At 41.2% G+C, this 27,839-nt stretch overlaps 1 protein-coding gene across 3 annotated transcripts in view; it reads left to right on the top strand.

Moving 5' to 3' along the window:
* The window catches only part of Ccap-r (Crustacean cardioactive peptide receptor), a 76,760-nt gene extending 48,921 nt beyond the window's left edge, over positions 1 to 27,839 (top strand). Inside the window, exons 2-7 of one of the 3 annotated variants that reach the window (XM_076830709.1) lie at positions 7,806 to 7,941; positions 16,147 to 16,344; positions 19,461 to 19,555; positions 21,119 to 21,374; positions 25,633 to 25,813; positions 27,336 to 27,839. In XM_076830709.1, coding sequence (XP_076686824.1) covers positions 7,806 to 7,941; positions 16,147 to 16,344; positions 19,461 to 19,555; positions 21,119 to 21,374; positions 25,633 to 25,813; positions 27,336 to 27,426 — 957 coding nt within the window. In that variant the 3' untranslated portion in view covers positions 27,427 to 27,839. Of the gene's footprint in view, positions 1 to 7,805; positions 7,942 to 16,146; positions 16,345 to 19,460; positions 19,556 to 21,118; positions 21,375 to 25,632; positions 25,814 to 27,325 lie in introns of all 3 variants that reach the window. The other 2 variants (XM_076830708.1, XM_076830710.1) reach the window with 2 other exon arrangements.

Below are 27,839 nucleotides of genomic sequence, written 5' to 3'. Positions count from 1 at the left end.
TAGTGCGTTCCAAGACAAATTCAATAAGCTTTAATTTATACACTTTATTTCCACTGGTTTTTAAGATATAGCGCTTGCAAAATTACTGATTTTCACTGAAAGAAAACCCTCTGAAATAGCAAGGACCGGGGACGATCTTGGGTGGCTCTGCCTGTTGAAATGGATACCTACCTGCCAAAGGTCTCTGCCAGGGAAAAACCACCATTTGAAAAACCGAAATGACCATCGTATCTTTTAAAATAATAATCGAAAAAAAAATCGTCTCGCCTAATAAAGTAGCCCCATCGAACCATTTAATTATATATTTTTTTAAATTTTTTATCTCCAATACTTTAGGAGAAATTTCCTCCTGATTACAACGCAATTTTTGTTTGCTGCCCAAATTCACTCTAAGCGGGTGGAATTAACCCCTGAAAATTCGGCTATTTTCCGATTTTATTTTTTAACTCGCAATCTGTAAGAGATAGGAAAAAAGTTTCGAGACAAAAGTTACTTCTTTTAATTAGATCTATCATTTCGTAAAAAAATTATTTTACAGTTCACTAGTTGTAACACAAAATCTGAAAATAGCCGAATTTTCGGGGGTTGATTTCACCCTCGTTCGAGTGAATTTGGGCCGCAAACAAAAATTGCGTTGTAACCAGGAGGAAATCCTGTACATATTCACGAAGTTTCATAATTTTTCGAATTTCCGGGTTCGGGATGCTCCCTTGTCAGGTACTCTCCTTTTGATCGCGCGTGTATCGATTCTATGTGCAATAGAAAATGGTCCCTTCGTGCCGTGTCGAAGTGAATTCTATTCCAACGAAAAATCCGTGCTACGAGCACGCATCTCCAGAGACACCCGTTTCAGCCTTGGATCGCCGTGTGCTCCAGCGTCTGGTTTTAATTGCGCGAGCAAATTAAACTGAAACGGCGTGGGGTTACGTAAACTGACATGGCGCTGTCCCGTTACCTAGTGGCTGGCTCCATAAGAAGCTGAGGCAGGTATGGTAAAAAAAAAAAGAAAAGCTGCAGCGATCGCGTGCGAGGCTAGGTGAGTCTCCACCTGCTGAAGGCGTGGATAGCCGTTGCACCTGTGACTTTTCTTGGCCAATTGGCTGGCGCGTGAAATACCGCCATTCTGCGAGCCACGTTCCGGTTACGATGGATGAACTGTCGGTCGCGTTTCAAGTTTCCACACACTAAGATGAATCGATTGCATTGTTCGGCTCGTGGTTCCAGGAATACGCGGGAGTACCATTTCAACCTAAACTCATTGAATAGCGCGTTTCTATGGTTTATAAACACGCAACTCTGCTCCCTAGGGTCGGTCCATCAAGCTTGAGTGCATTGCAGGAGTGGGAGTGAAACGGATACCCCAGGATTCGATACCCCGGCTCTCAAATTCGGATGTTAATTAACAATTATGCCAGCGATAGGTGCGCTGAATATTATTCGGTTCATTCGATACTCCGGCCCTCAAATTTGGATGTGAATTCGCAATTATGCAAGCGATAGGTGCGCTGAATGTTATCGGGATGGTGCATTTGAAATTCCAGAACGTGGGTGGTGTAGAAGTTATTTTCTTTGTGGCGGAGAGTCGACTAAATCGTACCTCGTCAATTTCTCAATAATTAATTAATATAAACGACCTGCAATGGTAAAAATATCGGGTAAATGTGAAATGAGGAACAGAAACGAAACCTTTCGAGCTTACACCCTGTTTTTGTTGGATTACTATAATTATTAAAAGGCAAAAATGATTCAACATTCAGGGAAACCTGAATGTGGTAATAGATAATTATACGTCTGTAGAGCGTCTTTTTGTTTCAATATCTGGCAACGGTGATAAAACAGTCCGTTGTTAGAGGAGAGCTCACTTCTGTTCGGTATAGGCTAAGTATCTCCGGCGCGGAGCGCTCGCGCCGCACAGTGGTTTGAATAGAGGAAAAAAGTGAGTTTTTGAATGTTAAGTACACAGAATTTTTTCAATACAATTCCATAGTAGGATAGTTGAAGCACCAGAACCAACAAGAATTTTCTGTAAATACCATTAATTTGTAAGGAAATTATAATATGAAAGTTGGGGGGTAGAACACCTGCAACTTTGAGTTACAAACACACTGTCTTTCAAGTAGAACTTCAACTATCTGCAAATTAAAAAGAAAAACGCAATTTTGTAATTTGATTATGTTCATACTGAACATATATATTACACGAATTAAGTCAATGACCTAATAAAGCTAGTACGAAATATAACGTAAAATATCGCGATGCAATATTAGCAACCCCTCAGATCATTATGCCTGGCTATTTCAGATGAATGTGTTTATTTTCACAAAAAAAATAAACATTAAATTACAAAATCAGTAGGTATCTATTACGATTTAATTGGAGGTTCAAAACTTAAATAATTTTATGTTAAATTCCGTTCGAAGCCGAGGACCTAATAAAGCTAGTACGAAATATAACGTAAAATATCGCGATACGATATTAGCAACCCTCCATAACAGTTGCTAGAAAAGAAAATGTCACGAAAGCTAAAAAACATGAAATAAATAAAACAGTTAAAAAGCAGAAAATATTTTCATTCAGACCTCCCAACGACCCACGAGAAACCGCAATTTCATATGCACCAACCTAATAGTTGTGTAATAAACCACCCGGTTAAAGTCAAATATTTGCCCTGAAAGTAAATATGCCTGCGCGACTGAAACTTTTTCCATCCTCTGAGCTCTGTACATATTACCCTAGCCCCCGCGTCACTTATCCCGCTCCACACAACAAGGAAAAACGATTTCGTAAACCTTGCACCGTTCTTTCAACCGCACTGCCCCACAGCGTATTTAAATTCAGCCCTGTAACGTGCAAGTTCACCAGCAACGTTGTATCGACCAGAGGTTTCGTAATGATCGCCACGTTACGAGACTTCACTGAGAAAAGGAGACGGTGCCGACGTATGAATAGCGAAGGACTGGATCGTTAACGCGACAGCCGCATCGATCTAGAGACGCGGCAGCGTCTCGACGCCAAGTGCATATTTTTTTTTATTTTGTAATTATTATTATCCTCTACTTTTTGCGATTTATTTGACTTCGAGTACTTGGCGTATTTTTTTCAATTTTTCGAAGTTTTTTGTGGGGATATGTACTACGGAATTCCACCGAGAATCCAGCTGCATATGACGAATTGAGTTGCGAGGCAGCAGCTCCGCCATTCCTCGCATTAATCAATGGTTATATGCGGAATATATCGAGCACGTTACTTTCTTCGCGTGCTTTAATTCGATCAATTGAAAGCCCATTTATCTGTACCCTCGAATCAGTTTCAAGCTATCAGATCAGAGCTTGATGCTTCCCAATCGCGGAGATGGAAGGTATTGGCTATTAGCTAACAGGGTATAAAAGTCACGAAAAATCGCGGAATGTATCAATCGAAATTACTTCGTGATTATACTACGAACGGTGCGCACAGTGGTCTGTCTATTAAAAATCTAGCGGGACGAAAGTCGGAGGTGGTACGTGCATAAATCATCAGTTAGGTTGAAATGTTTATTACAGTGATTCCGAACCCGTGGGTCGCAGAGTGTTTGCTGGAGGATCACCACAGTTTTTTTTTAATATTATTAAGTTAGAATTATAATCTGAAATACCTATTTTTAATGTGTTTTCTTTATCTTATTAAATTCACCTTATGCAGTGGGGGTTGCAAGTTATTTGAATATTATAAAAGGAGATCGCGACTCAAAAAATGTTGGGGTACACTGGTCTATTATTTGTTTGAAACAAACCACCGACATCGTTTAACACCCCTGAAATTTTCACTTCTCAGCCTCAGAGGGTGTTTTAAAACCGAAATTCGTATTCTGAGGTTTCTTGGAATGTGGCGAACGAATAGGAATTGTACCTATTTTGTGGAGAAAATTTTTTGCTAACGCTTTATTTAGAATGCATTACACATTTTAACTCTAGCATCGCCATTTTTTCAAGGTAGAATTATTTTAATTATGTATAAGCATTATGTAGAGTTGCAAATATTTGCAGCTATCACTTGTCAATGTATACTCTATAAAGCAAATGGAACAAAACAGCAGAAAAAAAAGTTCTAGATCCCTCGAGGTTCCTGGATATTTAGAGCTTCTCCAACGAGAGCTATTGAAAAATTCCATATTCTAATTCTGTTCGCTGGAAATTAAAATACTCATGGATGACGCTTGATTCACTACTTACTTGTACCTCTGTAATCCATTATTCGAAATACTAACGCGTAAAGAGCACTTCTGATATATGTGCCGATGATGATGAAACTGGTGTAAATAAAAAATCTAAAAAAAAATTCAATTCATCGCTTACACTGTGTTACATCACCTTAAATTACAAAATAAGTGATAAAATCTTTTTTTTTTAAATTTTCGACTTACGCAACTTTCATAATCGCCGGCACATATCAATAGTTGATACGGACGCATTCTAACAATCGGGTACTAAGATCGTTACTTTAATGAAACACATATGTATAAAGTTGCATACCATATCGTTCTGATATCTCTGACTCAGTAGCTTGTGGTGTAACAAAGGCTCATTCATTTTAGATGGGTCATGGTTTTGGACTTTTGTCCCGCTAGACCATCGATGGACAGACCACTGTGCGGTGCGTGGCCGTGCCTTTAATAAGACAAACGAAATTTTGCTTAGTTTATTGAACGTGCCTGCAATCCTGTATCGACACGTGCAATGGACGCGAGTTGAATTCTAATGGGCGCTGATTTACGATTCATAATCGAAACGAAGCGTGTAGGATTAGCGAAATAACGGTAACCCATTAATCGGAGTCGCGTTACTAACGCCAGGCGAACCGATTCTGACGAGGGGCCTTCGTAAAAGTGCGCAGCCGCTATCGGGTTGCTGTAAATGTAACGATTCCACGCATCCTCGTGAATGCAAGTTGCCGAACAGTTCAAGGGTGACTTTCGCAGGTCTGAGGCTTTAGTAGCTTCGTCTTTCTCTTCGCGTCTTCTACTATTCACCTTTTCGAACGAAGGAAAGTAAGGCGGTGACGGAACGTTTGGAAAATAAAATACAATATTCTGTTTTTTCCAGATTTTTAAAATCGCGCCCGTTGTTAAAAAACTGCATTTGTTTAAAATAATTGCACAAAAATGGTTAAAAAAATTTGTTTCTGAAACTGAAATAATTTTTTCTTAAAACTTCAATGTCTTCTCTATAAATCGCCGTAAACCTCATCTCCATCCGTTTACTACTTCCATAGTTATAATTTATTGAAAAAAAGTTAGCACTTACCTTCAAACAGCTGTAAAATCGACATTTTTCAAAATTGTCAAAAATCCTTCCAGATATGTTTATATATCCCTAAAGACTACGACATATTCAAATTTCAGCCACATCCGAAATGTTACTCCAAAAAGTGTCCGATTTCGCGTGGAAGGACCCAAGTAGATAAAGGTGTGCTGAGAACGAAGTCGCTTGGGTAGAAGACTGACGCTCAAGGGATCGAATCGTGAACGATATAAAAGAGTGCGCAAGGTTGGGTATGGTAATGAGGGAGAAAGGAGAAAGAAGGGCTCCGCGAGAAGAAATTGTAGGTCACGCGGAAAGGAAAAGGGAAGCTTGAAGCTTGTATGAAAATGTGGAAGGATGATGGAGGTAGACAGGTTAAAAAGGGAAGCTGAAAAGTATTGCATTACAATCTGTGCGAAGTATGCAAAGATAGTACTATAAGCTGTGCAAAATTAACGAGGAAATAAGGGAGAGGTGCTATAAAAATATACTTACTTATCCATTATCAAAATTTTAAGAAAACGCCTAAAACTGAGCCCTTCGTCCCACTCTGCGGTGTTGCCAGATGTAAAATGTGTAGTTCAACTACTGAGCTTTGCAGTGTTTTAATGAAAGAAAAGTAAGAAATTGTAAAAAAGTACTTTGTAAGCTTAAAATATATTTACCTACCCATTATCAAAATTTTAAGAAAACGCCTAAAACTGAGCCCTTTGTCCCACTTTGTGGTGTTGCCAGATGTAAAATGTGTAGTTCATCTACTGGGCTTTGCAGTGTTTTAATGAAAGAAAAGTAAGAAATTGTAAAAAAAAGTACTTCTTAATATTTGGCGTTTTAATCAGGAGTGCCAATGCTTAGTGCAGTGCCAGCATTAGTGCAGTTTTTACCCTACTTGTTTTTTAAATGCCTATAATGATATTATCAGAAATAGCCGCTAAACAAAATTGTCCCTTTTACAGCACCTCTCCCCTACTCGGGAACGAAGATCATCCCGTGCAACCGTGGGAATTACTTTAATTACGCTTACGACAGAGAAATCCATGTCTAGGAACGCTCGGAATCGGTATAACCCAGGGAATAGTGGAGTTGCACTGTACCCTACGATTTCCCAGTTCGCCGTGCGAGACGCGTGATACAAGTGCCACAAGCGGGTGCTAGGCTGGTTGCAGGTGGTGGCTCGCTTTGAAATCTGCGACCATAAATTTCTGTCTTAACGATCCACCCACTTTGCAACGGGATTCCAACGTGGGCGTGTTTCGAAATGGAAACTAATAATCTGCCGTCGAATCGAGAAAGGCAGGTCGACGACACCCACGGCTGCAGGGGATGGATCCAGCCACCCCCGGCCATCGATTTCCCATAAATGACCGATGCTCGCCTGATCCCAGTAAAATACGTTCGACTGGATCGTCGACCATCCAACTTCTCCTATTTTGCGGCTGACGTGCCGCACGATTTACGCGCCACCTTTTTCACGTAAGCGCCCTGAGAACTTTTAACGAGTCCGATCGGAACTTCTGCTCGCGATACTTCAAATGCAAAACAGGCTGCCTCGCGGGCGATTTTCTCGTCCCTTTTCCGACTCTGGCAACGAATACGCCGGTCGCGTCTGAGTTTGAAATTTGAAGTTCTACCGATGACGAACTTGCTCCTCGATAAGGGTGCTTCTTAAAGACAAGGAGGTGGGTCTGTAAGGAGAACCGAGAAGTCGTAGGTACTATGAGAATTTTATGCTTTCACCGCCGTGCCCAGTTATTATTTAGCGTTATTACCGATTCAGACTTGCAGGTTTAAGCCGCTATACTTAGGGATCTAGTTGCCAGTGGACAAAGCTACCGCGCGGTTGCGCAGCGAACCGCGGGAATGCACAGTAGCTGTATCTGAATTCCGTCCGGCGGCATTTCCGCGTGCTCGCCTAGTTCGCTACAAATTGTCCGTTTGCTCGCTTAATAATCCTGTCACGGAGGAAATTTCTCAGAGAGTATATCAGATCCCGCTCCAGATCGCCTTCGCCTGGAAGAGACGGCCAGTTCTAACGAGCATCGATCGCGCGCAACGGATTCCCCTGACGCGTAGCGAAACTTCGGTATCGCCCACGGTGACGTATCCTCTTGCTCGTAATTACCCCGCTAATAATCACCGTCGGGCTTCGTGGGCATTGATTTACAAGAGGCAAGTCGGCGATCGGGAAACAACGGCGATGATGCTGCACCACCCCTTACCGATAAACTCGCTCCTTTTCAAGCGAATATAGGCGTTTCTCAGCGTTTTCCAGCGTTTAAACAAGTGAATTTTCCTGTAGAATCGTGTTTCTGGCTGGCAGGAACCGATGGAAGCGCTGGGATCCATGGGGACTTTTCTGAAGTTTGAAGTACCTGTGTGTACATGTACGTGGAAGAATAGCTTCGCTGCATTCGAGATGGGATGACCCCAGGTGCGGTCCTTGTGGCCGCAGCTGCGATCCCAGCATGGCCATATTGAGATTTGATTCCATTTTACGAGGTTACCCTATTGTTCCTTTGATTGCAGACGGAACAATTCACTGTCCTCTGGCTGCTGTTCGCGATGATAGTCGTCGGCAACATTGCGGTTCTAATTGGCCTCTTGTGGGGGAAACGGCGGAAGACGCGGATGGACTTTTTCATCAAGCAACTGGCGTTTGCAGGTGAGTCGTCCCACGAGCCTGAAACGTCGAAATTAATTATTAGCGCGTTAATTATTAACGATATACGAACCTGAATTCCTCTTGAGAATTATTGGAAAGTAGGTACGAGTGATTCTGAGCATGGTTGTGCAGAAGAAAAACGGAACATCGGGTGATGGGTCTCGAACCCACGATCTTCGGATCCACTGAGCGCTGACCGGCCGCCTTAACCAAATCCCCCAACGGTTTTTTTTTTTTTTTTTATCATAATGTCTGTTGACAGAAAGGAGTATATTTGTGTAGTATAGACGAGTGCTACAAACATATGAAAAAAGCTCAATTATCTGGGATGGCTTGTGAGTCTCCGGATGCTCGAACACTGTCGAGACTCCCGCATAGAGCTCACAAGGGAAGATCCCGAACCGGAAAATTCAAAAAATTCTGAAACTTTGTGGATATGTAGGGAATTTCCTTCTGATTACAACGCAATTTTTTTTGCTGTTCAAAATCACACGAAGGGGGTGAAATTAACCCCTGAAGATTCGGCTATTTTTCGATTTTATTTTCTAACTCGCAATCTGTAAGATGTAGAAAAGAAATTTCAAGACAAAAGTTACTTCTTTTAATTAGATCTATCGAATGGTAAAAGTTTTATCAATTGTTTAAACAATTAGAAAATAGTTATAAACAAAAATATTAATAATGTTTTCTAAAATTCGTTGTTTCACGTGAAATCTGAACTGGATGTTTAAATATTTATGAAACAGCATAATCCATATTTTTTTCCATACAATTTCAACTTTTGTTGTATTGCGGAAATTATGTCAGTTATGTCTACATATTTGAAAATACATTCGTACCACTGTACGCTATCCCCTGCAAGAGGGGGGAAAAACCATATACCAGTCTGACCTGTCAGACTCGCAGGGCGAGGGGGTTGTGTGGGGAAAAATACCAACGTCAAAAAAAGCCCTGCATCAGTCTTGGAATAAAAAAGTATCTCCCCTAGATCTCTACGTTTCGAACTCTATTTATTTATCGTATTTTCGGAATTTTTTTTAAACTTCAAGACTTTTTTAAATAAACAGTTTGTGTGTTCGGAAGTAAATATTTCAAAATTCCTGTACTATTTTTTGCAATGAAATATATAAATGAATAAATAATTTTTACCGCTAATAGACCGTTCCTGCGAACTCCCACATTTTGAAAGAAACCATCAGCGACACGCTGTTGCGGATTTACTTCAACTACGATCTATCGACCACCCTGTTTATACCGTTCACATGAACTCACTGCCAAGGAAACGCCGGAAACAGAATCGGGATTATGTCACTGGCCAGGAACGATTCGCGCGTAAAGTACGATCGTATGTCAAGCACGTCCATAAAACGAGGAAGTTGTTTTTAACTCGCGCTGAGCCCCTGTCAAACTTCCCAAACTCTATAAACAGTATCGAGTTGACAAGTTCAGGGAAACGATTACTTTTAACAGTGACGTTCTACTTCGCGAGCGATTCGACTGTGCGACGTTAGGTCGATAGGTAGAACGTGTTTAACGAGATGCACTGGAACAACCGGGCCGAATAGCATTCCAAAGATATACGAAAGTCGAGTTATGTGGCCATAAAGGTTTATAAGCGTGTTTTATGCCACCGTTTTCAACGACAACCGAACAGGGCCGCGGAGAGGTCCGCGACGTCTATGCGATAGAGATAAATAAAAGTAGATTGAATCGAGTTGCCGAGTGTTAGCGAGTCGTAAACCATTCTGTATATGGGGACTTGCAAAATTAGTGGCATGGGAAGAAATTTAATTAAAAAGTTTGGAATAAAAAACGCCTGGGACATGTCACAGAAACATGGCTCGTGTTTTACTATGAATGTAAATAGAGCCCAATCTAGGGGCGGCAAAATTGGTAGAAAGAGACAATTAAAATCAATAAAAAAAATTTTTTTTTAACAAAAGTACCGAATATTTATAAAAGTATAAAAGAGGCGAATATTTGTGATTTTTTTTTTGAAAAAGCGGAAGCGTATATTTTTACAAAACTTTTTGCGATTAAAAGAGCAACATTTAAAGAACATTTGGAAATTTTTTCGTAGAAAAATATTAACGTTTATAATAAAATAACAAGCGACATCCAAGAAGCATATTTAAAAATTTGGTTTTGCGGTGAGCACTGCCATTCGGAACCAGATTGTCTAAAATCAAAAAACAAAAAAGATTTCGTTAGTATATTAATGTATGTTCCGATTGGCGGAGAGAATTTTCTGAAATATTAATTTAAAACAAAATGGCGGCTATTTCAAGTTGAAATCCTGATTTTTCGCGTGATTTTTGCACGAAACATCAGGATTTCAAATTTAAATAGCCGCCATTTTGTTTTAAATTAATATTTCGGAAAATTCTCTCCGTCAACCTGAGGATACATTAATATACTAACGAAATCTTTTTTGTTTTTTGATTTTAGACAATCTGGTTCCGAATGGCAATGCTCACCGCGAAAGCAAATTTTTAAAAATGCTTCTTGGATGTCGCTTGTTACTTTATCATAAACGCAAATATTTTTCTACGAAAAAATTACCAAATATTCTTTAAATGTTGCTCTTTTAATCGCAACAAGTTCTGTAAGAATATATGCGTCCGCTTTTTCAAAAAAAATTCACGAACATCCGCCTGTTTTCGGCCGCCTGACTAGGTATAACCCCTTAAGTAATAACTGTGCATTAGAATGGTTGGTTGAGAATCTGGAGGGAATTAGAGGAGAATACCTAGTGGAAGCCGGAAAATCATTTCGAGCACTGTTCATCATTGGAATTGTTGCCTTTGTGCCTCACGAAATCCTCCTTGCAACTTCCTATTTCTTTGTTTCGCACTGCATTACTCGTGGCATCCGCTCGAAGCGCGTCCATTGTACGCCATGAAAAGTTCCTCATCCCCCACGCCTCCTTGCCGCAGGTAAGTGAAAGCGAAGATGAACGCGCGGTCGTAACTTCAAGGTGGTCTTCGCCTGTTACTTCCACGCGGAACGCCCTGCATCTGTTCCGCGGATCAAATCGAGGAAAAAGAGGTGCGGCGGTTTTATACTTTACTTTGACTCCTGAGAACCTTATCCTCCACGATTGAAGTGATATTTACGAAATTTTCGGGGAACAAACTATTGTTAATATTGGATTAAACTGTTTGGGGATCTAAGGAGGCACCTTAAAACTTGCAGGAAATATTTTTTTATGTCAATGCTGCTTATTATTAAGTAATTATTGCGAAGTCTTGTCAACCCCTTCGACGATGCAACTCCTGTTAGCGGCACGTGTAACACCTGACACAGTCATCCCATTGCAAAAACAAGAAAAATTTCTTATAGTTAGATAGTTTACGCTGGGATTCACCCTAATTTAACCCTTCGTTGACACTCTGGGTGTGGGCCACCCATAAGCTGCTTTTGACGCTCTGTACCTTCCATATGCAAAATGAATACCTTTTCTCCAAAGCTGACTCACAAATTATTTTTTCTCTGAAAATAGTATATCCGAGCAACAACTCTGTAGATTTTTAGCTTCTAATATTGAAATTTGTAAAAGTTACAACTATTTAAAGATTTTCTTCGTTTTGTCTCGATATGTGGTAATCTAAATTTTTTTACAAAAACTGTGCGTAAATTTCAATAAAAAAAACTATTGGAATATATTCTAGAGACCTTAAAAATGATCCATGATTTTTTTTATATCGATTAGATTCTTTAGATGTTAATGGCAGTTGTTCAAAAATTGCTCTGGGTGTGAGCCACCCAGGTATGTCAAAGTTGATCGAAAAAGGAGGTGTGTCAACGAAGGGTTAAAGATTAAAACTGAAAAGTTGAATAAGTTATAGCGTTTGAAAAAAAGGTAACTATTTTCCTTCAATTTCTTTATATCGATAAAAAAGTACTGTAAATAAGAACTAAAATTAAAGTTCTATATTCAGTCGCAGTGTAAATTACCTAACTTTAAGAAATTCTCTTCTTTTTGCAATCAGATAACTGTGACAGGTGCTACACGTCACGGCAACATCGTCGAAGAGGTTAACAAGATGCCGCAATAATGAATAAATAATAAGAAGCATCGACATAAGAAAAATATTTTCTGCAAGTTTAAAGATGCCTCCTTAGATCCCAAAAGAGTTTAATTCAATATTAACAACAGTTTCTTAAAAAAAAAATCTTAAACATCAGTTACTTTCGGAACTGTTACACGAGAATGGCCCCTTAACAGTGTACCTACGTATCTATCGAGGGAACATTAAGTTTCCACGACCACGCGAGAAGCCTCCAAAGTTCCAAACGCTAAGCTTATTCGTTCGCGTGGAATGTACATATTTTTCTGACATGGGAAGATTGGAAAATGCAGGTATTATGCTTCGTATACAATCTGTACCGTACGTATCTTCGTCGACCGTTCGTTCCAGGCTTTTTTATCAAGTTCGCCCACAGCTTCTCTGTCACGAGCATGCCGCATCGATTACCGAGACGACACTCGTAAAAAACTGTTTGCACGTGGAGAAGTGCGCCGAAATATAAGGGATATTTTGCCGCGACGGACGTAAACCCACTTGTCTGTCGAATGACAATAGCCTGCCGCCACCAGTAAAACCGATCGACCCGCGCGTAAACGTGGCCCCGCGTATTGGAAAACGAGCACCCAGCCGTGGATTCTTGCTTTTTCGCGCGAGCACCGGCCACAGAAGCGAGGCCGGGGGTAAAGGGGACGGGGCGAAAATGGAATCGCTCGCGTATCGCCGACGCCGTTACACCGACTTACGCTTTATCGGCTCCGGAGGAGAGCGGCGCTTATTGTTTCGCGGGGAATAGCGGCCGTTCAGCAACGCTGGGGCGGGAAATAAAACGGGGGAAACAGGCGACGCGAGAAATCGCGAGAGGGTAAAGAATATAAGAACGTAGGTACCTACCTACCTTTGTCACAACTTGGGTCACACGCAATTCTTTCGCTGGCCACTCTCGAGCGAAACTATCCTCTTAACCCTTTCCTTACATCTTTGTATTCTATCTGAAAGTGGTGCTGGAAAATCTATTTGCTGTATGAAGACTGGAAACATTGTGAGTTTCGCAATGATTTTGTCGCTGCTGTGCGGGAACTCGAAATTTTGGCTGAATTGAAATAAGTTCAGGGGTGGATTTCTATATAGGTTAAATATGGGGTAAATTTTAGGGAGTTGCAAATTTTTGGTAGCATCTCATTTTATTTCGGGGAGCGGAGGAGTTTGGAGAGCGGCAGATTTTTAAGCAAAGAAATTGGGAAAGGTTTAAACACAGAGGCTTGAGAGAACTTTAAAAACAATTTACTTTTTTTTCATGTAGCCAATTAGTAATAATTCATATGTGAATTTTCATATCGAATTCATTTTAAAATTGTCTTAATTCTCTTAAGGGGTTACGCCACCCTGAAAGTTTTGAAAACACGATTTTTTTTTCTTTGCATTTTCTTATTACGTGAAGTTTTAAGAATAATTTAAGTCATTGTAGACGCAAAAATTCCCCAAAATAGCCGAGTTATAGGCTTTCAACGAGGCGCGGATACTATACCCCATTCGTATACCCCATTCGTATATAATTAATGGTTTAAATTCGTTTTTTCATGTGAAAAACGTATAATTTTTTTCACTTTGCTCTCATTTGTGCAATAAATTTTTTTCTCTCAAATCCGTACGCTACATCGTAGGTATTTTATTAAGGAACACGAAAATCATCGTGTTTTTGATTTCAGACGAACATGTTGGTTATAATTTGTTAGGTTAGTCACGCGTGTAACGGCGGACGAGCTTCGCGGGAGAACAAATAACTCGGTCAATTTTGAATATTTTTGTACAGTATTTATACAATACATGCACTAATACATGCTCTACCCATAAGAAGAAAATAAATAATTTTCAACCTCATAGTATCGGTAAAAAAAATTCGTCTAGTTTAGTGCTGTTTCGAGCGCCTCAGGGTGGCGTAACCCCTTAAAGTAAAATATTTTATGACATTTCACAGAAAGGGCGGCAGACACTTGTTAGCCTAGGTGCGGCAAGTATCCAAATCCGTCCCTGAATAAATCCGTTGAGTGCAGAGTTCCTGAATTAGTCCATTAGCTTTATCCAATTGCACCCCTAATCAACGTGCTTTCGCTTTCGAATTTTTTCTCCTTTAATCCCTCGACTTTCCTTTTTCTATTCGCGAATCCTCGACGTGCTTCACTAATTGTGCGTTAAGTAGTTGATCCAACGAATCAGTGGAACTACTAACTAGATTCGATGTTCCGACAAGTCTGGGTCCGAAAAGAATGTTTCGCAGCAGACGAAAGTAATAAGCCCTTATCGCGTGCATAGATTTATTCGGATATAAATGCTAATGAGGTCAGAACAGACAACGCAATGTCTACGCGACGATAACGAAGCAGGAAGTCAGCGAGCATTCCAACATTCGCATTAGCAGATTCCAATTTATACTTTTCAGCTGCCCACTAATCCACAGGGGTCGATTTTCCGAGCACCTCCTTCCGAAGACTAGTTTTCCTCTCCTCCAAACTGAATTCGAATAGTCAGCGTGATTAAGACACCGAGACCACTGGCGAAGGGTCGTCAAAACCCAACGACCCCGCACTCGCCTACGAGCAAATAACCACCCCTGAACCGCCATAAAAGAAAAGTTGGCGGTGATATTCAAATCTGAGGAGAGCCTGTGCATAACCATCGCCCCTGCGGCAACGATAAATTACACAGAATATAGAGAAGTTTAAATTGAATTCAGAGAACGCTGCCCGCCGATAATAACGTGACACCAACTGCCGCCGATATTTTCTGACCGTTTCTTTAATCGACACCAGCACAGAAGAGATCTCGATCGCGTAATCCGCGTTATTACGGGGCGATAAGTTCAAATCGAGCTTCAATATCGAGGGATATGTACGGCCTGGGTCGCGCACGGTTCGCACGAAGGCCCGTAGGGTGAAATCTCACTTCCGAGGGTATTTTTTATGGCAGACGGAATGGCACTCCCACAGTCGCAACATTCGGCGCGATATCTTTTAAGCCGTTTCTTTACGAGCCGTAGGGAAAATCACGGGGGTCGTGAAATACGTGTTCAGCTCGAGTACATATTCCTCGTGGGATGTATGCAAATAACGCGACACGTTCTCTATGATACGCGACGCGTTACAGCCGGCATATCAAAGGGTTGAAGCGTAGGAGGAAAGTGAAGTTCTTCTGCGTGCGTTTAAAGTAAAGTACTCGAAATTGCGACGTGACTTGTTGAAAATGGACCACTTAACAATTCTCGTTATAAGTTTCCAGTAGAATTTCTTATAAAGGTTCAGCAACGGTATCTTCAATTATCGAACTTCGGGGATTCTTAAGGGGGATGTAAGTAAGCTATTTCTAAGAATTTTTTTTCAGGAATAATTTAGTTTTCATAGAAAATTTTTAGTACCTACCTTTAGTGCGCTGACTTAAGAGACTATACAACAAACAAATAAATAGAAAGATAGCTATAAATTTTAATATATTAATTAATCTTCTAGACCCTCCCACGCGAGCTGGTCGAATGTGTAACTATGGAACAGCAGGTCCGACATCAAATTTAATTTTTTTTTTTATAAACTATATGAGTGTAGTTTCCGTTGTACGTACGGATTCTTTGATCGAAAACAAATTTTTTTAAATACGCTAGAAAAACTGTGCCACCTTATTCGCGGATTTTTGAAACTCTTCTTCTAAAGCGCACCATTTTTACAAATGAATAATTTGTTTAAGAAATCGGTATGTAGAACAGAAACTACACTCATATAGTTTATAAAAAAAAATTAAATTTGATTTTGGACCTGCAGTTCCATATTCGACCAGCTCACGTGGGGGGTTAGAAGATTAATTGATATATTAACATTTATGCATGTTTTTCTATTTATTTATTTTTATACAGTTTCTTAAGAAAGTGTACTAAAGGTAGGTAATGAAAATTTTCTATGAAAACTGTAAATTATTCCTGAAAAAAAATCTTAAAAATAGCTTACTTTTCTGGCCGTCACAGTGGTGTTCCCTCTTAATGGCGCCATGATTCTCTTCTTTGCGCATTTGAAGTGGAATCCGCGGTTAATGATCTCGTCTCGCCTTCCAAGATGTTCATTCATGCTAAGTTGTTTAATAATAGCGGCCCGATGAATCATACGGCTACATTGCGTTGCATATCTTGTTGCAGATTTATTGGTCGGCCTGATAAACGTGCTGTCGGATATAATTTGGAGGATGACGGTGACCTGGTACGCGGGCAACGTCGCTTGCAAGCTGATAAAGTTCGTGCAAATCCTAGTTACATACAGCTCCACGTACGTACTCGTCGCGTTGTCAATCGACAGATACGATGCTATCACCAGACCGATGAATTTTACTGGCAGGTGTAAGTATATCGATCTTTCCCTTATTAGAGGAGAAACACCATCATAGGCTACTAAGTAGGTACAGTAGTGCTCGGTTAGCTGACCCGGGTTCGGGGCCATGTCCAGTCATCTATCAGAGGAAGTGTAATTACTAGAATTTGAGTGGCTGAATGAGATACCGATACACGAGATAACGAGATCTTAAATCGATGATCGGTAGGAAGCTCACTCCGTGAAGCTATTTTCGTGAAGAGTTTACTAGAGAAAAGCTTACTAGTGGAAAGTTTACTAGTGAAATGTTAACTAGTAAAAATTTTACTAGTGAAAAGTTTATTAGTGAAAAGTTTACTAGAGGAAAGCTTACTAGTGAAAAGTTTACTAGTGAAAAGTTTACTAGTAAGAAGTTCACTAGTGAAAAACTTAGTAATGAAAAGTTTATTAGTGGAAAGTTTACCAGAGGAAAGCTTACTAGTGAAAAGTTTACTAGTGAAAAGTTTACTAGTAAGAAGTTCACTAGTGAAAAGCTTAGTAATGAAAAGCTTACTAGTCAAAAGTTTACTAGTCAAAAGTTTACTAGTAAAAAGTTTACTAATTAAAAGTTTACTAGTGAAAAGTTTACTAGTGAAAAATTTACTAGTAAAAAGTTAACTAGTCAAAAGTTTACTAGTAAAAAGTTTACTAAATAAAGGTTTACTAGTGTAAAGCTTAGTAATGAAAAGTTGACTAGTAGTAAGTTCACCAGTGAAAAGCTTACTAGTAGTAAGTTCACTAGTGAAAAGCTTAGTAATGAAAAGTTTATTTGTGAAAAGTTTACTAGAGGAAAGCTTACTAGTGAAAAGTTTACTAGTAGTAAGTTCACTAGTGAAAAGCTTAGTAATGAAAAGTTTCTTTGTGAAAAGTTTACTAGAGGAAAACTTACTAGTGAATAGTTTACTAGTAGTAAGTTCACTAGTGAAAAGCTTAGTAATGAAAAGTTTATTAGTGAAAAGTTTACTAGAGGAAAACTTACTAGTGAAAAGTTTACTAATGAAAAGTTTATTAGAGAAATGTTTACTACATAGTGAAAAGTTTACTAGGGAAAAGCTTACTAAACAGTTCCAAGATCTGGTGGGGTATCAACGGCCAGCTAACAGGGCACTACTGCATTTTGTTCTTAGAAGTTCCCACGACGCACCCCAACTTTGGCTATCTGAACAGTTCCAAATAGGGCGACATACTATCTCAAAGTCTGAAAGAAGGTATAGTATCTCGTCGAGGTATAGCGACTAAAACGAGACCCACTTAAGTGCTGCGCAATGGATAGCATCGCGGGTACAAGCCTCCAAAAGCTACTTTGCTACTTATTACAGGGCTGTACTTATTTGGTCACATGTACATACTCTCTTTTATTACACATCCGGCATACCTCCTACACTCTCCATACAATTAAATTTTCATTTTTATATAATGCTAAATTGTTTAAGAAGCTAAGAAATGCATTCATCTGCTCCGGTACCTCCAGGACCTAAAACCACTAATATCTGAAAAGTATACACCTACATACATTGAATACGTCGGACGTATTACGACCCTGGGGGCTTGACTTGTCACCGAAACACTCAGCTTACTCAGAGGCGTTAAGGACCTGAACCCCTGCTGCTTTTACGGAGTTGCTATACCTCGGCGAAGCACTATGTACACCTAAACCACCCTTTCAAGAACTCAAAGGGTAGGTGACACTATTTAGTGTCAACCAATTCTTCCAGGCTCTTTCTTACCCACGCGTCCTATAACTCTCAAAACGCTCCACAACCCCTAGCAACCAGCAAGCTCACTCAACCACCGAAAGTCGCTTACAGTGCCAAAGAAATTACAAGTTACCATCACAATCCATTACACTAATACGAGCTGACATTTATAATTCCGCCAGCATCGTTACTCTCGTTCCGTTGCCGAGATCATAAAGTCGCAATAAGATTCTCTTCATTCCGCGCCGTTTCGCAATATCTTGACCCCGCGGCAAGATAAACGACACCGTCTACCCTAAAATTCGTTACGGTTTGCCCGTTTCCTCGTGCACCGAATTCGATCTAGCGATCCCATTCCTAATAACAGTGGCATCCGTATCCCCGATTCGTTCGCGACGGTATTGAATTACGAATGTTGAACGCGGCTCAGCGCAGACGCAACGGAGGCGGCAGTTCAGAAGCTTCCTGCTGGATTTCCTAGAACCAACGTTAGTGTATCGCTTCTCTTTCGTTTCCTCTATGTATCAGTATTTACAGCTAGCCAATAAGAAATCGCATTTCAGCCACCCCGACTGGCGACCGTAACGGTTTTATTCTCATTTTATTCCATCGGGCGATAGGACGCCACTGGGCACCGTAAGAAACGCGGCGGGGCAGAGTCGGAAGGTGAAAAACCGTAGCGAAGTAAAACGCGGACGACAGCCTTTGGCGACGTTAACGACGATCCAGCGCCACGGATGCGGCACTCGCTCAAAGGACCCTCGACAATTAGTCACCCCTTCCACCCCCTGTCGGGCCGACCGATGCAAATCCGATGAAATGTGTGTGGAAAAGAGCCTCGTTAAACGCGCACAACGGACCTCCTCGTTAATTGAATCTCAAATGTACCCGACGCCGTGATTAATCTCTCAATCGACACCCGAGATTACGCGGAACAATAGCTAATTGAAATCACGAAGCGGGAAGTGCTGGCTGATTAGGATTCGCAATTATATCGACGGTGCTGGGAACCAACGGAATTTCGTAAAGTCTCGAAGCAGTTACTTTCGCGTTACACGCGTTGGTAACGGGGGTGCAAGTGCATCGTCGCATTAAAGTGATGGACAGCCTTGAGAGGAAGCTCCCTTATTACATCGCGCACGTAGTTATTTTTCTTATTTTTCTCTATTACCCGCCAGCTGCCGCGAAAGTTTCGCGGGCACGCCGGCGAGGAAACTACTTGGCGAACGCTAAACTTTCGGAAGCCAGGACTGTTCGTTCTCCCCCTTAGCGCAGGATGCAACCGCGAGCGCTCGAGTCGTTCACAAAATTACTGTGCCCCCCTCTCGCCCCTGTAAAGTCCCCACGCAGGGCGCCCGATTTCTGTCGAAACGCAAATACACTGGACACTTGTGCAAATCTGATAACAGGGTGGAGGGCCAGAGCACTGGTGGTGGCTGCCTGGGGCGTGTCGGCGTTCTTCAGCGCCCCGATGCTTATTCTCTACGAGGAGAAACAGATACAGGTAGTACATACGTTCCTGTGCAAACTCTAAGGGACTCCGTGGACATAGAGTTTGCGCCCTGAGAGTGGTATAAACAATAGGGTGGAGCTTAAAAGTTAAACAAAAAATTAATTATTTTTTATAAGTGTTACTATCGTAATTTGTTTCTTTTGATATGCAAACACTATATGAAAGGCTTTGGACAATATATTCTTATGTCTAGGGGTAGCTCAAGTGAGATAAAGATTATTGGAATTATGAAAATTCACCACATAATGGTCATGTTCTAATTTTTAATTTTATATTACATTAGATTTACATTTATATTTGATAATTTGCTAAATTTATTGTTCACAGAGGCTCAGACATCAAACAGTGTCTGTTTCCTGCTGTCAGGGTATAACTTACTAATTATTTTACTTACAAGGGGAGGACAGCATGTGGTAGACACCGATTTGATGAGCCTTGGCAGGATGGATCTATGTCGAAAATAAGTAAATAGGTGTCCGAGCGTTTCTGCCAATAGACCTTAATAGTAGAGATATTTACATGTAAATTATTACAAAATTTCATAGTGGCCGGGGGGTTTTAATCGGTGAAAATCCCACACTACCCTGGCGCCCCCGAGGGATTCCCCTCTGAAGGAGTCGGGGTGCCGCTTTTAGATTTCCCCAAGTTAAATAAAAAAAATATAACAAAAATAATTTATAAAATAAATTATAAAAAGAATAATTTATAAAAAAAATTATAAAGTTTTTTTTTAACGTGGAGACATCTTCAAAAGGCATCCCGACTCCTTCAGAGGGGAATCCCCCGGGGGTGCCAGGGTAGTATGGGATTTTTACCGACTAAAACCCCCAGGCCACTATGAAATTTTTTAATAATTTACATGTAAATATCTCTACTATTAAGGTCTATTGGCAGAAACGCTCGAACACCTATTTACTTATTTTCAACGTAGATCCATCGTGCCAAGGCTCATCAAAATCGGCGTCTACCACACGGTGTCCTCCCCTTGTTAATTATACGTCAGATGCGGCACAATGATACCTTTTCTCAGTTCCTATTTCTCTTAACGAACAAATGAATGCATTTGCAAAAATATCTAGCGTTCCATGCCGTTCCATATAATTATCATGCACATTGGAAATGTCACCACCACGCTACCCCTAAATATAGATAAATCGTGCTCATATTCTGCTCGATTTTATTTTCAATAAAATGTAACAAATTGAAACGGTAACGAGATCAAATTTTCGTAGTTGAAAAGCATGCCGCAGCCTAATAAATACACAGCTCCAGTGACGAGCGGCCGAGCAATAATAACCGCGACATAAATGTTCTTGCAGGTATAACGATACCTCGAAAGCTTTAGCTTAACTTGCACATTTAGTTCGTTAAGATTATCGATGTGATAGCGCTGCCCTCGTGGTCCGAGGAACCCGTCTCCCTTGAATAGCCTTTCAGACGACCATCGCTCTCCTTAATATACTCGCGAATAGCTTAGGCGATTATATCCACGGCCGCGTATTTTCTATAAATCGGTCGTATCGCGGTGATAATCGGGACAGGACCGTTTGCCAGGGGAAGACACAATGCTGGATAGAACTGGGCTCTCCGGTGCAGTGGAGGATCTACATGAGCCTGGTCAGCGCTACCCTCTTTATAGCCCCGACTCTGATAATAGGGGGCTGTTATGCTGTGATCGTAGCTACTATATGGACGCAAGGAGGGGCGTTACGCCAGGGACCCACCAGGGACACCAGAAGAGCCTCCTCCAGGGGACTTATACCCAGGGCGAAAGTTAAGACGGTCAAAATGACCCTCGTCATAGTATTCGGTGAGTAAATGAAGTCGATCGAGCTCAAGCTCGTGTTTACGATCTACTTCGAATTTTAAGCGACCTCGCTGTCTGCCTTCAACTTTCCAAAGCCCCCACGCGCTGCTGTTAAGCCCCATTTACATTGCACATTCGTGGGGCGAGATTACAGCGGAAATTTATGTTGCACGGCCGGCGATAATCGTTCGAGCCTTTGTCCCTGATAACGCGAGCTCCGCGTGGAGGAATTGGATATATCTAATTCGCGAAATGTGCGCTGAAAGGAGTTTAGAAGCGGCTGCGAGTTTCGCTGTGGAACGCGCGGCTGGCAAGGCGTTAAGAACGACATTGGTCTCGTTTCGCGAGAATAAATGCCGCGCATATTCATACGGAAATAATTAATAATCCTGGCGATATTTTATATGGCAATTAACGATCTCGTGTCGGGCAGTTTGCGTCGGTAATTATCAGCATTCCCGTGCTTCGACGATGGCCAGTTTCGCGGTATGAACGCGACAAATAAAACGTTCGGTAGAGAGAACCTGTTACTTAACTAAAGCGATACGATGGCATAAAAATTTAACGAACACGAGTAATCCTGGAACGAGCAAAATTATCCGACATTTAAGGCTGTATTTATCGCTGGTGATAAAACGCGGCGACGTCTTTTCCCCGCCCTTTCGCAGGATTATATTTGCCCCGCGTAAAAAGCTGCACAGCCAAGAGATAAGTGAAAACGGTTTTTGAGATCACTCGAAACTCTGCTGTACACGAATCGATGCCGAGCACACAGGGTGGAGAAATTTGTACCCGATTCGTCGACGGGAAGGCTAGCAACCCCCTAACTGGGGTAGCAACGGGTGTACTAGTTTTCAAAGTAGTTGGAAATTAATTTAATTATGTAAACATCAGCTATTGTTTCTCGACTGCCTATGTAACTATTTAGACGGTACGTGGGGTGGGTTGGTGGCATGTTCGGTTGTTTCCACTTTTCGGAAAGTGCAACTTTAGTGTTTAGTATTTTCAATTAGGCCGCTAAGTGAAAAATATATATTTTCACACAGTAAGTAGCAGTTGTTGAGTTGCTAACTATTTATTTCTATTTTGGGAGGAAACTATTCTATAATAAAAATGATCAATATTAATATATCTATCATTTACATATTGCACGTTATAATTCAACCCCTGTCAAACATGGAGCTGCACCCCTCTGGCCGCAAGCTCCTCAATTTGAGCTGCCGACATTCAATCGAGACCAGCGGGCTAGTAAATAACCCACACATCGAAATCAGAGTCGTGGTAAAGACCGCGAGGTTGACATCGGGCCTTTAATATCGGCAAATAGAGCTGGGAATTGAGCGGAATTATTTGCGCAGTGTAAGTAACCCCGGGCGTCCAGGAAGACTACGACGCGAACGGTATTTGTCAAACACCCTGCAGAAGTCCTCCGAAGTGGTTGCCGCTCAAAGCGCCATCGTCTTTCCTTTATTCCTCGGGGGAGCGGTTTCACGTGTACCAGGGATCGCCGGGGCTAATCAGATTCTCGCTGCTCGGCGATGCCCTGGCTGCGAAATTTCTTCCTCTTTCAGCTGACGAGGGGAGATCGTCTCGTTCGAGGCGAATCAAAGCAGGCAGATCTATGCGAGCGACTCCCCTCGGCGCATTTTCTGAACGGCGAGGAACGTCGGGGCGGAAGCAGCTCGGTATAATAATTTCCATACGAGTCGGTGCATAATGCAACCCTGCCGGCACTCGCGTCTCCAGCGACAAACGGTTTCATCTTCGCGTCTATTTTCATTGACCCCGTTTCGATGGCAGTCGAACGGTTCGTGTCGCGGAAAAGATGCGCAACGTGTGCAGGTTCGACGAACCCACCTCCGGAAGCAACAATAAATGCGTTCATCGGTTGCAAAGAGGGCGGGCCGCGTGTACAATGCACCCGTTCAACCAAGTCATCCGAGGCTTTTACGCGCTCCGATCGGCCATTAGAGGCCCGCGCGATTGTTTCGCAGACAAGGGATCAGCAAAGGATTCGTTTGAATCACGTTCTGTCCACAGTGTGCTCTCTCTCCCTATCTTTCGCGAGTAACGCGGCAGGCAAACGTGAAAACTATTCTCCTCGATAGGTCGGTAAGTATTCCATAGATCGGGTTTCGCGGGTAGAGCCAGAGTATGAATCGCGGCCATTTCACAGGCGGGAATTTTGGGTGGCGAGATATTTGGATGAAACGATTTCCGCGGATATTATTGAGTTCGTTAGACAGCGAGACATTAAAGAGATTCCTCGGGACGATGGAGACAGTTGAGGATCGAGGAAGAGTCATAAGATTCCCAAGTTCGCGGACAAGAGAGTCGGTTTCTCGTAAAGCGTTCACTCGGTAAGCAATTCCTCCCTCGTCTTTCGCCTGGAAGAGTAGCTTCGCGGAAAGATGAAAGCCACGGACGCTGTCGGTGTCCATAATTACTTTCGGTTACTCCTCCGCCGAACACCTAGCGTCCAAGGATAAAGATAAACTTTTATCCGATTCCACCCGTGTGCCCCGGTTTACCAATCGTTTTATAGTGTCCCTGTTTCTTCGAGAGTGAAACTTTTTAAATGAAAATGCCCCCGCCCTGCGCGCTCCTTTAGGATTCAGGAGGAGTTCTCTATTCTTCGTTCGCGGTTGAAATCGTAGCTGTTTCTTTGGAGAAGTGGTCTGTAAAAGAATTTTCGGAAGAATGGAAAGTTTAAGGGGAGAACCTGGTTGACGACGATGATAAAGGAGGTAATTTTTGTGGATTCTTTTTACCGCAGATGAGTAAAGATTTTTCCAAAACTTTAGAGGCATTTTAAAATATATTTGTACGATACAAGAACAGTATGATAAAAATGGTTTTTGTATTGTACAAGTGTATTTTAAAATGCCTCTAAAGTTTTGGAAAGATCTAGTTTACTCATCTGTGGTAAAAAAAATCCACGAAAATTCCAAATTTTCTTAATTAATTAAGAAAATTGGGAATTTTCTGGAAACAGAGTTCTCAAAACAGTGGGACCTGTATCTCCAATAGGGTGGATGTACCAGTAGATGAACAGGTACCAGTGAATGGACATTTTGTATTAAAACGAGTAAAATAAGTTATTAAAATAAGCAACTAATTAATTAGAGACTTCTGTTAATTCCTTGCTTCGTATCCAAACGATTTTTACAGCACGTGGAATCAATCGCGCTGCAAACATAATTTTATAAAAGTGTTCGTTCATTAGCCTTAAGTGTTCATTTATTGGTGCGTTTACCCTAGTTATTATCCGATTCGACTGAAACTTTTTTTATTTTGAAGAATATACTTCTGGCTAGGGAGGAAACCAGAAAAAATTACAAAAATAACATTTTTTTAGAAAATAACGACACTTGAAATTTGAAATCACTTTTTCCCCATATTTTTCACTCTTTCAACGCCTTTGAAAATTATGAATTTTGAATTTTTTGTATTTTTCTCTGGTTTCCCTCCTAGCCAGAACTATAATCTTCAAATTAAAAAAAGTTTCAGTCGAATCGGATAATAACTTTTGGAGATACAGGTCCCACCGATTTGAATAATTTTTTTTACGCCTTGACTTTAACGACTCCCCAGTGCCGTCTGCAATGATTAATTATAAAACAAAAAACATATTTCTATAATTTAAGACATCCTTAATACAATGCAAAAAGTCCCATTAAATTATATACAGTAGTTTTTCTTTAATTAATTCCTAAAGATCACCTATTTTTTTGGGCTCCAGACCGGAACCTCCCCTTAACGAAAGAGCCAACTCAGTCTCTCTCATTCTACACGATAAGCCGAAAGCACTTCTAAATCTGTACATGAGCCAATTTCTGCAGAGCAAGTATCAATAATAATCTGAGAGCCATTTGACACAATGACAACTGACGTTTCACTTACTTTCCTGGAATAACATTTATCAGGAAAGTAGGTATGATTATAAATCATTTCACTCGGTTATCATGCCTGAATATTCATATCGTTAAGATGTCTCAGCGTGGAAATTAATGTGCGGAACGTACTTACGTTGCTTGTCGCGACAGATTTCCATTTAGATGCTACCCCCCGAAAAGGTCCCGTTCACGGTTCCCTCCACCCTGGTGGAAGCACGATTTATCGGAATTCGAGGTAAACGGCGAAGAGAGGGATAAGGGAATACGCGTCTGTTCGTTCGCGCGGGAAGCTCCTTCGAGAATCTGAGCACGGTGGACAATGACGAATGTGGAATCAGATTTACCCTGTACTTCCGCTGTTTCAGTATTCATTCTGTGCTGGAGCCCGTACATAGTGTTCGACCTCCTTCAGGTTTACGACTACGTGCCGAGAACGCAGACCAACATCGCGGTGGCAACCCTCATTCAGAGCTTAGCACCCCTGAACTCGGCCGCCAATCCTATCATATACTGTCTCTTCAGCACTTCGTTTTGCAAAACCGTACGGTGAGTAGCAGAAACGTTGAGCGTTAATGAAATAGTGGGCACACATCCAGTTTCGAATGTCAGAGGAATATACGCGTGGGCACCAAGTAGGAATAGGAAACTTTGAATATTCGAGGAACACGTTAAACTTGCTTTCGATTGCCTTAGGAATACACGTAGACGTGTCAAATTTGTAAATGATAGCTGGAATAAATTTAAGGGGTGATTCTACACTGCGTTCCATATAAGAGCGTACCAACGCCCCCACCGATTTGCGGCCGATCTGCGCAGCTCCCACGGATCTGACGCACGCGATTGGTCGTACCACTTTCGCGATTGGTCGTAGCACTTTCCCTGCCGGTTTACTACCAATCAACAGTGTAAACCCTTTTAAACACGTATTCCTAAAATCTTGAACATTCGAAAAATGAAATAAAAAAAAAATCGACTTTTAGACCGGAACCTCCCCTTAATAGAATATGTAAATTAGCGAATCGTTATAGCGAACATGTTGATTTTTTTTAACGGTACATTGGCCACCTTTAAATATCGTTTGCGGGCTTTAGCTCGCGGGAACGTCTTTGTACACGCCCGTTAATTTAAATTCTAACGTTAATTGCATAAGTTCATTACTTCCATTATTTTATTGTATCATGGTTTGTTTATGTATGTACTGGCTTTTCTTCTGTTTTCTTTTCGTTTACATTGTTTATTTGTTAATTGTAAAGTAAAGGGTCTTTATCCGTTGAAATAAATAATAATAATAATAATAATAATAATAATAATAATGATAATAATAATAATAATAATAATAATAATAATAATAATAATAATAATAATAATAATAATAATAATAATAATAATAATAATTATAATAGTACTAATAGTAGTAGTAGTAGTAATAATAATAATAATAATAATAATAATAATAATAATAATAATAATAATAATAATAATAAAAATAATAATAATAAAAGGGGGTCGAGCAGTGGTTGTCAAATCCACTGTCGCACTTCTGCAACACTTAATCCAAAATTAAAGGGACCTGCCCCCCCCCAAAAAAATCCATTGTTTCCCAAGTGACCCCTTGCGACAGTGGCTTTGACGACCCCTCGCCCGACTTGCCCTGCGTGCAGCGGTGCGCGCAGATTGCCTGCTTTTAGGCGTATCTTTAAACGCTTGTAACTAACAAACGAAGCCTCAACCGCGATATCGTAATTCTTGACTTTCGTCTCAGAATGGTGTCTAGAATCACCCCTTAAATTTACTCCCTCGTGCAGCCGACACCCTGTACAGACAGGAATTATTTTCAGAATAACTGTACCAAGGAAAGCGAAGTCCTCGACCATCTACGTATCTTATTGTTAGTTTTTTTCAGCGACGGAGAGATCGGAGTTTGAATACCAGTGAACCGATCCATCTTCTTCCTCCTTTTCTTTAATGAAAACCGTTCGACCCAGAGGGCTATCCCTCAAAGTAATCAAAGGGACAGATTTCTAAGCGTGATAAATAAAACAATGGTATGTTCGATAGGAACATGCAGGCGATCTCGTGGGTTTCTGGCTGGTGTGCAACGAATCCTCATCACTGCTTCGGCACCGGTGGTCCAAACAGTAGCACCAGGACGACAGTGACAACATCGTTGACGGCCCATTCGTCACGGAGGAGCGGGCATATCGCGATGCTGCACTCCACCGCCAGGAAACGGGTCATGGTGTCCCTGGTATAAAAAGATGGAGCCTAGGACACTCCAACAATCCCCGCAGAACTCCCCTGGCCGAAGGCTCCGCCGGTGCCTCGACAAAGAGACCACAAGTATTACGCATCTCTGGAATTATGTCCTTCCCATACGGAAGATCTTACGAAGTACTTCGTCGCTTTTCCGCATCGTAACTTCGGGACGTTGAAAGGGGTCCCTTTCTCGGCGAGTTGTACCAAGAATCTAAAAGAAGCAGACGCAGCTTCCGCGGTGTAGGTAACAGACGCTGGGAACATAATTTAGGAGACGACATTGAAGTGTGAATAAAATAGGTTTTATATTCCCGCA

The sequence above is a fragment of the Andrena cerasifolii genome, chromosome 2 (genome assembly GCF_050908995.1).
Source record: "Andrena cerasifolii isolate SP2316 chromosome 2, iyAndCera1_principal, whole genome shotgun sequence".
Lineage (NCBI taxonomy): Eukaryota > Metazoa > Arthropoda > Insecta > Hymenoptera > Andrenidae > Andrena > Andrena cerasifolii.
The sequence above is the reverse complement of the archived record's forward strand: the minus strand, read 5'-3'. Positions and strand labels throughout refer to the sequence as shown.